Source organism: Chiroxiphia lanceolata, chromosome 1 (genome assembly GCF_009829145.1).
Source record: "Chiroxiphia lanceolata isolate bChiLan1 chromosome 1, bChiLan1.pri, whole genome shotgun sequence".
In the NCBI taxonomy this organism is placed as follows: Eukaryota; Metazoa; Chordata; class Aves; order Passeriformes; family Pipridae; genus Chiroxiphia; species Chiroxiphia lanceolata.
This window is the reverse complement of record NC_045637.1, coordinates 1356387-1367082: the sequence shown is the minus strand read 5'-3', so window position 1 is coordinate 1367082 and position 10696 is coordinate 1356387. Positions and strand designations below refer to the sequence as shown.

The following is a 10696-nucleotide window of genomic DNA, read 5'->3' as shown; positions in this document are numbered from 1 at the left end:
ACTAAAGAGTAAAAAGAAAGGAGCAACCAGGGGAAGGGACCTGGTCTGAGGTGCAAGTAGGGCAATCATCAGCTGAGGTCCTTCCCTGGAAGATTTGTCCAGAGCCCTGAGGTCTTGTTGCTGCCCTTGTTGGGAGCAGCCCAGCGGAGGTGGCCACTGGTGTGTGGCTTGTGAGAAGGTGTTTGCAGCAGAGGGGACTGGCCAGATCTGAAGGGGCGCTGGAGAGAAGGAAGGGGGAGAAAAGGAGGAGGGAGCTGGACCATGTTTGCAGGCAGTGCGGGCTGGTCCCTTGGCTGCTTCCTTGCTTGGAGACCTGAGAACAGGAGCTGGAAGTGCTGAGCCCATTGGACAGCCTTGGGATGGAGATGAATCCCTGTTCCATGTGGTGACTTGTAGGTGGTGGGTGGTTGGTGTTGGGGCAGTTGTTTGGGGCCTCAGCAGGTGCTGTAGCAGCCCCTGTTGGCGTAGCAGCCCAGGCCTCCCAGGCCGTAGCCAAAGCCACGGCCATAGCCCAGGCCGTAGCCTGCGGCCCCAAAGCCGCCGGAGATGGGCTGTCCCTGGACGTTGAGCTCCGTGCCCAGGGCAGCCCCTGCGGTGGATCCGACGGCGGAGCTCTGGGGGAAGGAGGTCATGATGGGCCCTGGGAAGGTGATGCGGACGGGGGAGGGCTGGATGAGGACGGTGGAGTCCTGGCACTGCCTGACACAGGGCTCGTTGCAGCTGTTGGCCAGCGGGGTGGGTCCGCAGGGGCGGCAGAGGTCGTAGCAGGCCATGGGTGTGGTGTGGAGGGGCCCTGGGAGGGCAGGCAAGAGAAGAGCAGAGAAGGTGAGAGCAGAGAGGGGTGTGAGGCAGGTGCGGGCGGTGGGGGTGCTTGGGGTGGTGTTGCAGGAGGGCTGGTCAGTGGGGAGGCTGGTGTGGGGCTGTGGGGAGGCGTGAGGGCTGCTGAGGCTGGGGCCGAGCGTGCTGGGCGAGAGGGGCCAGGGGGGCGTTGTGTCAGGAGCAGGAGGGGGTTGTGAGGGGCTGGAGGCTCACCTGGTTGTGGGCAGAGAAGGCAGGAGAAGGCTTGAGGAGAAGGCTGTGAGGGAGAGAGGTGCTGGGCCGGCTTTTATGCTGCTCCCGCAGGGGCGGCACAGCCTTGGCCCAGCCCTGTCAGCTGGCGGCACCTTTGAGGAGTTGGTTTTTGGGAAGATTGTAGTGTTGGATGTGTGTCAGGGAGGGTCAAATAAACAACCAGAGCCTAGGAGAGGTGTGATGTCATCAGTGAGGTCACCCCGTGTCCCTCGTGTGCTGTGGTTTGTGGATGTGTTGAGAATTGTTGCTCCTCTTGTTCTGTGTGACTGGGTGTCCATCAGTCAATGTGTTGCACCCAGGAATACACAGGGAGCCATTTGATGTCCTGGGGAGGACAGTCTCCAATGCCTTAGAAAGGTCACAGTCCCTGGGAGCCTTTTGTGATGGATGAAGGAGAGCTGCTGCCCTTGTCTCTGGAATGGGATCAAGAGAGAGGACCTGGAAAACCAGAGGCTGCTCAGGCTGAACTTGTTCCATTGTTGTGATCCATTTGGATTTTTTAAATTTTCACTTGGTCATTTAGATTGGATTTTGTGACCTGATTAAGAAATGCAATAAACAAAGACCCAACAGGGCTCGATCCCTTTTTGGCCAGGCTGCTCTGTGGCATCAATTCCCTCCTTCCGCATTCAAACCATGAGGTTCCATAAGGTAGAAGTTGTAAGAAAACTAATAGGTTGTAACATCCTGTAGCTGGGAGCAAATAACAATGTTTACTAGAGGAAAGTTGGCATGCTTCTCTCTCCTCCTCTGTCACAAGAAAGGCATTCCTTTGTGGAATTCTGTGATTCCATGTCCTGCCCTTGAGGCCGTGTCCATCTGACCTTGGCAGCAGGTTTTAATTGTGAGCATTAGAGGCCAAAGGCAGGAGCTGATGGTGTGTGTCAGGGAGGGCTGAAGATGTGAGCAAAGCTTTGGAGAGGTGGGGTGTGATCCCTTGTGTCTCTCATGGTTTGGGAGTGTGTTGTGAGGAGGTACCCCAAAGCATCCCAACCCTGTCAGGCTACTCTGGGCTGTCCCATGTGCCTGGTGGGAGGTGTTGCCCCTTCCTTCACCTTCCATTCCTCTCCCCTTTGCTTCCACCTGGCTAAGCCTGACACTGGACCTGACTTTTCCTGCTGACTGTGCTCTGTGGGGGTTTTGGTGCCCCTCCTGCTTTTAAGGTTTGGATAGGTGGGGCCTTTTGGGCCCTGTCCTGGGCTGAGTGGCAGGGAGTGAGGTCCCTTCTCTGGGCATCTTTTCTGTCTGATGGGCAGCAAGAGGATTTGGAGGTGTCCAGGGTTGTTGGACACAAGCATTGCATGATGCCAGAGAATGCAAACAAGGCGGGGCTGTGTCAGTGCCCAGTGTGTTGGGGTGAGAAGTGTGTGCAGGGCTGGGCCCAGAGCCTTGGGCTGAGTGTCCCAAAGTGCAGATGGGAACAAGTGTGCAGTGCTGGAGCCCAGGAGCTGCATCCATTGGGCCAAGACTGCAAACATGAGTGGTGATGGCCATGGCCACGTCCTGGAGTTGAGCAAGGGCAGGGGCAAAGTCCTGTTTGTGGGGAGGGGTCAGCCCAGGTAGGAGGAATATCTGGGGGCTAATTTGACAAATGCTTTTCATAAAATTCCTCTCTAATCAGATCAAGTCTTTGTGTGCCTGGTGGAGAAGAAACGGCCAAGGAGATGGCCATGTAGCAGTGTGGGCAAAGGGGCCAGAGGTCTGCAGGTCAGAATTGGGAAAGGTGTGAGCAAGCAGTGGGAGGTGACTCTTGCTGCCTCCTCAGCACTGGTGCTGTGCCATGTGAGGTCTGTGGGCAGTGCTGGGCTCTCCAGTGGAAGAAGCTGATGGACTTGGGGAATGCAGAGCAGTTGAGGACCAACAAGATTCTAAAGAGGCCGGAGGATGTTTGCTAGAGGAGAGGCTGAGAGAGCTGGGAGTGGCAGGAGACAAGGCTGGCCAGGGAGTGTCATGAGTGTGTGTGAATCCCTGCTGGCAGGGACTGAAGTGGAGGGAGCCCAGCTCTTGTCAGCAGAACACACGGGCAGGACAAGGGGCCATGGACAGAAGGGAAACAGATGGAATTGCATGGGCAAAGAAGACAAGCCTTGTTCTGTGTGAGGGAGGTCAGAGAGTGGCAGAGGAGGTGGAGTCTGTGTGCCTGGAGATGTGACGCTGAACTGGCCATGGTCCTGGCCAAGCTGCTCTTGCTGGGTTTGTTTGAGCAGGAGGGTTGAAGCACTTGCAGTGCATCCTGGCCAAGTGGGTGATGTTGTGTCTGTGCTGGGAAGGTTGAAGAGTCGTGGTGGGGAGGAGAGTTTGTGCAGTGTGTGCTGGCCCAGAGAGAGTTTGACAGAGGCGTGTGCAGAAGAGCCTTGTTGTGTGGAAGCCTTTGGTGTAGCAGGTGATGGGTTTGTGCCACGTTCTGTCAGGGCCCCTCCACCCCTGTTCCATTGCCCGTCTGTGTTAGTGCTGGTGGCAGATTTGCTAAGAAAGGTGTTGTGGCCTTTTTCCAGATTCTCACTGGCTGTAGAGCCCTGGCCTTGTGCCGAGTGAGGATGTAAAAGCATTGGAATCAAAAAAAGAGGAGGCCTGAGAGACTTTGATGCAGGAGAATTTTATTGAGTCAAAGGAGTGAAGAGACAGGAGCAGGGAGTGGGATGGACGAGGTGAGAGGTGCAAGTAGGGCGACCATCAGGTGAGGTGCTTTGCTTGCAGGAGATATTGGTGCAAGAGTGAGAAGGGCAGGTGCAGGGGGTGTCAGCTGTGGTGTCACGGAGCCTCAGCAGGTGCCGGAGCAGCCCAGGCCACCCAGGCCACAGCCCAGGCCTCCCAGGCCGTAGCCAAAGCCACGGCCATAGCCCAGGCCGTAGCCTGCGGCCCCAAAGCCGCCGGAGATGGGCTGTCCCTGGACGTTGAGCTCCGTGCCCAGGGCAGCCCCTGCGGTGGATCCAACGAAGGAGGTCTGGGGGAAGGAGGTCATGATGGGCCCTGGGAAGGTGACGCGGACGGGGGAGGGCTGGATGAGGACGGTGGAGTCCTGGCACTGCCTGACACAGGGCTCGTTGCAGCTGTTGGCCAGCGGGGTGGGTCCGCAGGGGCGGCAGAGGTCGTAGCAGGCCATGGGTGTGGTGTGGAGGGGCCCTGGGAGGGCAGGCAAGAGAAGGTGAGAGAAGGTGAGAGCAGAGAGGGGTGTGAGGCAGGTGCGGGCGGTGGGGGTGCTCGGGGCGGTGTTGCAGGAGGGCTGGTCAGTGGGGAGGCTGGTGTTGGGCTGTGGGGAGGCGTGAGGGCTGCTGAGGCTGGGGCAGAGCGTGCTGGGCGAGAGGGGCCAGGGGGGCGTTGTGTCAGGAGCAGGAGGGGGTTGTGAGGGGCTGGAGGCTCACCTGGTTGTGGGCAGAGAAGGCAGGAGAAGGCGTCAGGAGAAGGGTGGGAGGGAGAGAGGCGCTGGGCCGGCTTTTATGCTGCTCCCGCAGGGGCGGCACAGCCTTGGCCCAGCACTGTCAGCTGGCGGCACCTTTGAGGAGTTGGTTTTTGGGAAGATTGGATTGTTGGGTGTGTGTCAGGGAGGGTCAAATAAACAACCAGAGCCTAGGAGAGGTGTGATGTCATCAGTGAGGTCACCCCGTGTCCCTCGTGTCCTGTGGTTTGTGGATGTGTTGAGAATTGTTGATCCTCTTGTTCTGTGTGACTGGATGTCCATCAGTCAATGTGTTGCACCCAGGAATGCTGAGGGAGCCATTTGATGTCCTGGGCTGGACAGTCTCCAATGCCTTAGAAAGGTCACAGTCCCTGGGAGCCCTTCCTGACGGATGAAGGAGAGCTCCTGCCCTTGTCTCTGGCATGGGATCAAGAGAGAGGACCTGGAAAACCAGAGGCTGCTCAGGCTGAACTTGTTCCATTGTTGTGATCCATTTGGATTTTTGAAATTTTCACTTGGTCATTTAAACTGTGTTTTGTGGCCTGATTAAGAAATGCAATAAACAAAGACCCAACAGGGCTCGATCCCTTTTTGGCCAGGCTGCTCTGTGGCATCAATTCCCTCCTTCCGCATTCAAGCCATGAGGTTCCATAAGGTAGAAGTTGTAAGAAAACTAATAGGTTGTAACATCCTGTACTTGGGAGCAAATAACTATGTTTACTCGAGGAAAGTTGGCATGCTTCTCTCTCCTCCTCTGTCACAAGAAAGGCATTCCTTTGTGGAATTCTGTGATTCCATGTCTTGCCCTTGAGGCCGTGTCCATCTGACCTTGGCAGCAGGTTTTAATTGTGAGCATTAGAGGCCAAAGGCTGGAGCTGATGGTGTGTGTCAGGGAGGGCTGAAGATGTGAGCAAAGGTTTGGAGAGGTGGGGTGTGATGAGTGAGGTCCTCCCGTGTCCCTCGTGGGCTGTGGTTTGGGGTGTGTTGTGAGGAGGTGCCCCAAAGCATCCCAGCCCTGTCAGGTCGCTCTGGGCTGTCCCATGTGCCTGGTGGGAGGTGTTGCCCCTTCCCTCCCCTTCCATTCCTCTCCCCTTTGCTTCCACCTGGCTAAGCCTGACACAGGACCTGACTTTTCCTGCTGACTGTGCTCTGGGGGGGTTTTGGTGCCCCTCCTGCTTTTAAGGTTTGGATAGCTGGGACATTTTGGGCCCTGTCCTGGGCTGAGTGGCAGGGAGTGAGGTCCCTTCTCTGGGCATCTTTTCTGTCTGATGGGCAGCAAGAGGATTTGGAGGTGTCCAGGGTTGTTGGACACAAGCATTGCATGATGCCAGAGAATGCAAACAAGGCGGGGCTGTGTCAGTGCCCAGTGTGTTGGGGTGAGAAGTGTGTGCAGGGCTGGGCCCAGAGCCTTGGGCTGAGTGTCCCAAAGTGCAGATGGGAACAAGTGTGCAGTGCTGGAGCCCAGGAGCTGCATCCATTGGGCCAAGACAGCAAACATGAGTGGTGATGGCCATGGCCACGTCCTGGAGTTGAGCAAAGGCAGGGGCAAAGTCCTGTTTGTGGGGAGGGGTCATCGCAGGTAGGAGGAAAGGCTGGAGATCAACTGGATCAACTGTTTTCATAGAATTAATCTCTTATTAGGACAAGATTTTGTGTTATGGTGGAGAACAAGTGGCCCAAGAGGTGGCCATGAACATTTGTGGGAAAGGGGGTCAGAAGTCTGCAGGTGAAGATTGGGCAAGTAGTGAGCAAGCAGTGGGAGGTGACCCTTGCTGCCTGCTCAGCACTGGTGCTGTGCCCTGTGAGGTCTGTGGGCAGTGCTGGGCTCTCCAGTGGAAGAAGCTGATAGACTTGGGGAATGCAGAGCAGCTGAGGACCATCAAGATTCTAAAGAGCCCGGAGGATGTTGGCTAGAGGAGAGGCTGAGAGAGCTGGGAGTGGCAGGAGACAAGGCTGGCCAGGGGAGTGTCATGAGTGTGTGTGAATCCCTGCTGGCAGGGACTGAAGTGGAGGGAGCCAGCTCTTGTCAGCAGAACACACGGGCAGGACAAGGGGCCGTGGACACAAGGGAAACAGTTGGAATTGCATGGGCAAAGCAGACAAGCCTTGTTCTATGTGAGAGAGGTCAGAGTGTGGCAGAGGAGGTGGAGTCTGTGTGCCTGGAGATCTAAAAGTGAATTGGCCATGGTCCTGGTCAAGCTGCTCTTGCTGGTTTTGTTTGAGCAGGAGGGTTGAAGCACTTGCAGTGCATCCTGGCCAAGTGGCTGATGTTGTGTCTGTGCTGGGAAGGTTGAAGAGTCGTGGTGGGGAAGAGAGTTTGTGCAGTGTGTGCTGGCCCAGAGAGACTTTGACAGAGGCGTGTGCAGGAGAGCCTTGTGTGGAAGCCTTTGGTGTAGCAGGTGATGGGTTTGTGCCACGTTCTGTCAGGGCCCCTCCACCCCTGTTCCATTGCCCGTCTGTGTTAGTGCTGGTGACAGATTTGCTAAGAAAGGTGTTGTGGCCTTTTTCCAGATTCTCACTGGCTGTAGAGCCCTGGCCTTGTGCCGAGTGAGGATGTAAAAGCATTGGAATCAAAAAAAGAGGAGAACTGAGAGACTTTGATGCAGGAGAATTTTATTGAGTCAAAGGAGTGAAGAGACAGGAGCAGGGAGTGGGATGGATGAGGTGAGAGGTGCAAGTAGGGCGACCATCAGGTGAGGTGCTTTGCTTGCAGGAGATATTGGTGCAAGAGTGAGAAGGGCAGGTGCAGGGGGTGTCAGCTGTGGTGTCAAGAAGCCTCAGCAGGTGCCGGAGCAGCCCAGGCCACCCAGGCCACAGCCCAGGCCTCCCAGGCCGTAGCCAAAGCCACGGCCATAGCCCAGGCCGTAGCCTGCGGCCCCAAAGCCGCCGGAGATGGGCTGTCCCTGGACGTTGAGCTCCGTGCCCAGGGCAGCCCCTGCGGTGGATCCGACGAAGGAGGTCTGGGGGAAGGAGGTCATGATGGGCCCTGGGAAGGTGACGCGGACGGGGGAGGGCTGGATGAGGACGGTGGAGTCCTGGCACTGCCTGACACAGGGCTCGTTGCAGCTGTTGGCCAGCGGGGTGGGTCCGCAGGGGCGGCAGAGGTCGTAGCAGGCCATGGGTGTGGTGTGGAGGGTCCCTGGGAGGGCAGGCAAGAGAAGGTGAGAGAAGGTGAGAGCAGAGAGGGGTGTGAGGCAGGTGCGGGCGGTGGGGGTGCTCGGGGCGGTGTTGCAGGAGGGCTGGTCAGTGGGGAGGCTGGTGTGGGGCTGTGGGGAGGCGTGAGGGCTGCTGAGGCTGGGGCAGAGCGTGCTGGGCGAGAGGGGCCAGGGGGGCGTTGTGTCAGGAGCAGGAGGGGGTTGTGAGGGGCTGGAGGCTCACCTGGTTGTGGGCAGAGAAGGCAGGAGAAGGCGTCAGGAGAAGGGTGGGAGGGAGAGAGGCGCTGGGCCGGCTTTTATGCTGCTCCCGCAGGGGCGGCACAGCCTTGGCCCAGCACTGTCAGCTGGCGGCACCTTTGATGAGTTGGGATTTAGGATCATTTCCATGGAATTTGAGTGTTGTGGCATTTTGGAGACATGAGCAAAGCACTGGAGAGTTGGGGTGTCATCAGTGAGGTCACCCCGTGTCCCTCGTTTGCTATGGTTTGTGGGTGTGTTGTGAGGTGAGGCCCCATTCCCTCACAACCCTGCCAGCTTGCTTTGGCTTTGGAGGTGTGCTGGGGGTGAGGAGCTGCCCCTTCCATTGCATTTGCTCCTTGCCCACCTTTCTCCCAGCTGCCTCAGCCTGTCCTTAGGTTGGGCCTTTCTCACTGACTTTGCTCTGGGATGGGCTCCTTTCCAGCCCGGGGTCACAGGGCTTCTGCTCCCCAGTGATACATCCAAAGATGGCTGGGAAGAGGATCTGGGGAACTACAGGCCTTTCAGTCTGACCTGAGTGCTGGGGAAGGTTCTGGAGCAGGTCACCTTGAGTGCCATCCCAGGGCACTTGCAGGATAAGGAGGGGATCAGGCCCAGCCATGATGGGTTTGTGAAAGGCAGGTGCTGCTTGAGCAACATGAGCTCCTTGTAGGCCAAGGTGAGCCACTGAGTGGGTGAGGTGGGGTGTGTTTTCCTTTCCACAGAGCTCCCTTTGCGTGTCCTCCTCTTGCAGACGTGTCCTTGTGGTGGCAGCTTTGAAGGGAGAGTTAGTATTTGGTAGGTTGTGCCTGGAATGTGCTTGTGGGGGCACTTGGCAGGTGCAGACACTGCCCAGGAGAGGTGGGGTGTCCTCTGTGAGGTCACCTGATGTCACTCACGTGCTGTGGTTCTGTGGAATTGTGTGATTCCATGTCCTGCCCTTGAGGCCGTGTCCATCTGACCTTGGCGGCAGCTTTGATGAGTTGGGATTTGGGAGGGTTGGATGGTTGGATGTGTGTCCGGAAGGCTGAATAAACAAAAAGGCCAAGGAAATTGGTGGTGTCATCAGTGAGGTCACCCCGTGTCCCTCGTGTGCTGTGGTTTGTGGGGACCTGGTGAAGATGAGGCCCCAAAGGCTGCCAGGCAGAGCTGCCCCCCTGGAGCCCAGGGCAGAGTTTGCAGGGGATTTGTCAGGCGAGCAGGGAGTGTTGCTGGGCAAGGGGAAGCCCTGGAGGAAGGTTTGCTGTGTCACTGGGTGCCCCTGTGCCCTCAGGGCCTGAGGTGCTGCAGCCAGGAATGCTGAGGGAGCTGCCTGATGTGCTGGGGGTGCCACTCTCCTCCTCTTGCCATCAGCTGCTCCTGGTGCCAGTGCCTGGCAGCGCTTCCTGAGGGCTGAAAGAGAGCTCCTGGCTTGGTTTGTGGAGGAAGAGCAGCAGTGACTCCCTGGAGAACTGGCATGTGTCAGGCTGCCCTCATTCCCAGGGTTATGGTCCCTTGGGATCTCTCAGATTTACAGGACGTGATACTCTCTCTTTGAAACTGTATTTCGTGACCTCATTAAGAAAAGCAATAAACAAACAACAGAGTGGGCTTGGTCCCTTCTTGTCCAGGCTGGTCTGTGACATCAGTTCACTGGTTCACCATTCAGGCCATAAGGGTTCATAACTTATAAGCCCTAATTTTTAATATCTTTTTCTTGTGAGGAAAAACCTGTCATTACCAGAGGAAGGTCAATGTGCTTGTCTCTCCTCGTCTGTCCTGCTCTGATGTTCTGTACCTTGCACACTGGAGGTTTGACCTACCCCATTTCCATCAGGATCATGGATTAAGTGCAAGCTCTGCAAGACTGTGGAGGACACCAAGCTGAGTGTTGTGGTTGGTTGTCGAGAGGGAAGGGATGGCAGCCAGAGGGACCTGGGCAGGCTGGGAAGGAGGACCTGTGTGATCCTCATGGAATTCAACAGGTCCAAGAGCTTGTGAGTTGTGTCAGTCCCTAACAGGGCTCCAGGCTGGTGGTGGCTGGTTTGAGAGCAACCCTGTGGAGAAGGCTTGGAGGGTATTGGTGGGTGAAGAACTGACTGGGAGCCAGGAATGTGTCCTGGCAGCCCAGAAAGCTCCCGTGTGCTGGGCTCATGGCCACAGTGTGTGCAGCAGGGAGAGGGAGGGGACTGTGCCCCTCTGCTCCTTTCTGGTGAGACTGGAGTTGTGTGATCAGCTCTGGGAGCCTGAGGAGAAGGAAAGCAGGGACGTGTTGGTGGGATGCAGAGTAGAGCCTTGGGGATGATGAAGGGCTGGAGCCCCCGGTGTCCGTGGAGACTGAAGGCAGCCCAGACTGGGAGTTTTGTGTGTGAGGTGTGGGTGGTGTGTCCAAGGCTGTGTTTGGGCAAGGGAAGAGTTTGTGTCCCATTGTGGAAGGCCCTTGTGTACCAGTCTCTGTTGATCCTTGCGAAAAATTTCCTAGGAGAGAGCTGGTTTCTTTTCCACCATCTGATGGCATCTGTTGCCAGAGCTCTGTGGCAAATGAAGTTGTAGGAGGCTTGGAAGAAGAAAGGATGAGGAGGCATGTGATGTTTTGCTGCAGGAGAACTTTATTGAGACAAAAGAGTGAAAAGGCAAGAAAAGAGTGGAAGAGATGTGGTCTGAGGTGCAGTAGGGCGACCATCAGCTGAGGTACTTCGGTTGTAGCAGATTTTGCCAGAGCCCCAAGCTCATGACCATGTTTGTCGGCAGCACAGGATGGCCCCTTGGCTGCTTCCTTGCTTGGAGACCTGAGAGCAGGAGCTGGAAGTGCTGGGCCCATTGGACAGCCTTGGGATGGAGATGAATCCCTGTTCCA

General features: G+C 56.8%; 2 protein-coding genes across 2 annotated transcripts; both read right to left on the bottom strand.

Annotated features, from left to right (window-relative positions):
• Positions 1-434: 434 nt before the first annotated feature.
• Positions 435-1068, bottom strand: LOC116794899 (feather keratin B-4-like). The gene is made up of 2 exons (XM_032704089.1): positions 1033-1068; positions 435-793 (listed from the first exon to the last, which is right to left on the bottom strand). Exon 2 carries the CDS (start codon positions 771-773, stop codon positions 435-437), a length of 339 nt encoding a protein of 112 aa, XP_032559980.1. The 5' UTR covers positions 774-793; positions 1033-1068.
• A 2764-nt stretch (positions 1069-3832) lies between these two features.
• LOC116794864 (feather keratin B-4-like) lies at positions 3833-7871 on the bottom strand. Its single transcript, XM_032704034.1, has 2 exons — positions 7847-7871; positions 3833-4194 (listed from the first exon to the last, which is right to left on the bottom strand). Exon 2 carries the CDS (start codon positions 4172-4174, stop codon positions 3833-3835), a length of 342 nt encoding a protein of 113 aa, XP_032559925.1. The 5' UTR covers positions 4175-4194; positions 7847-7871.
• Between the last annotated feature and the right edge of the window lie 2825 nt (positions 7872-10696).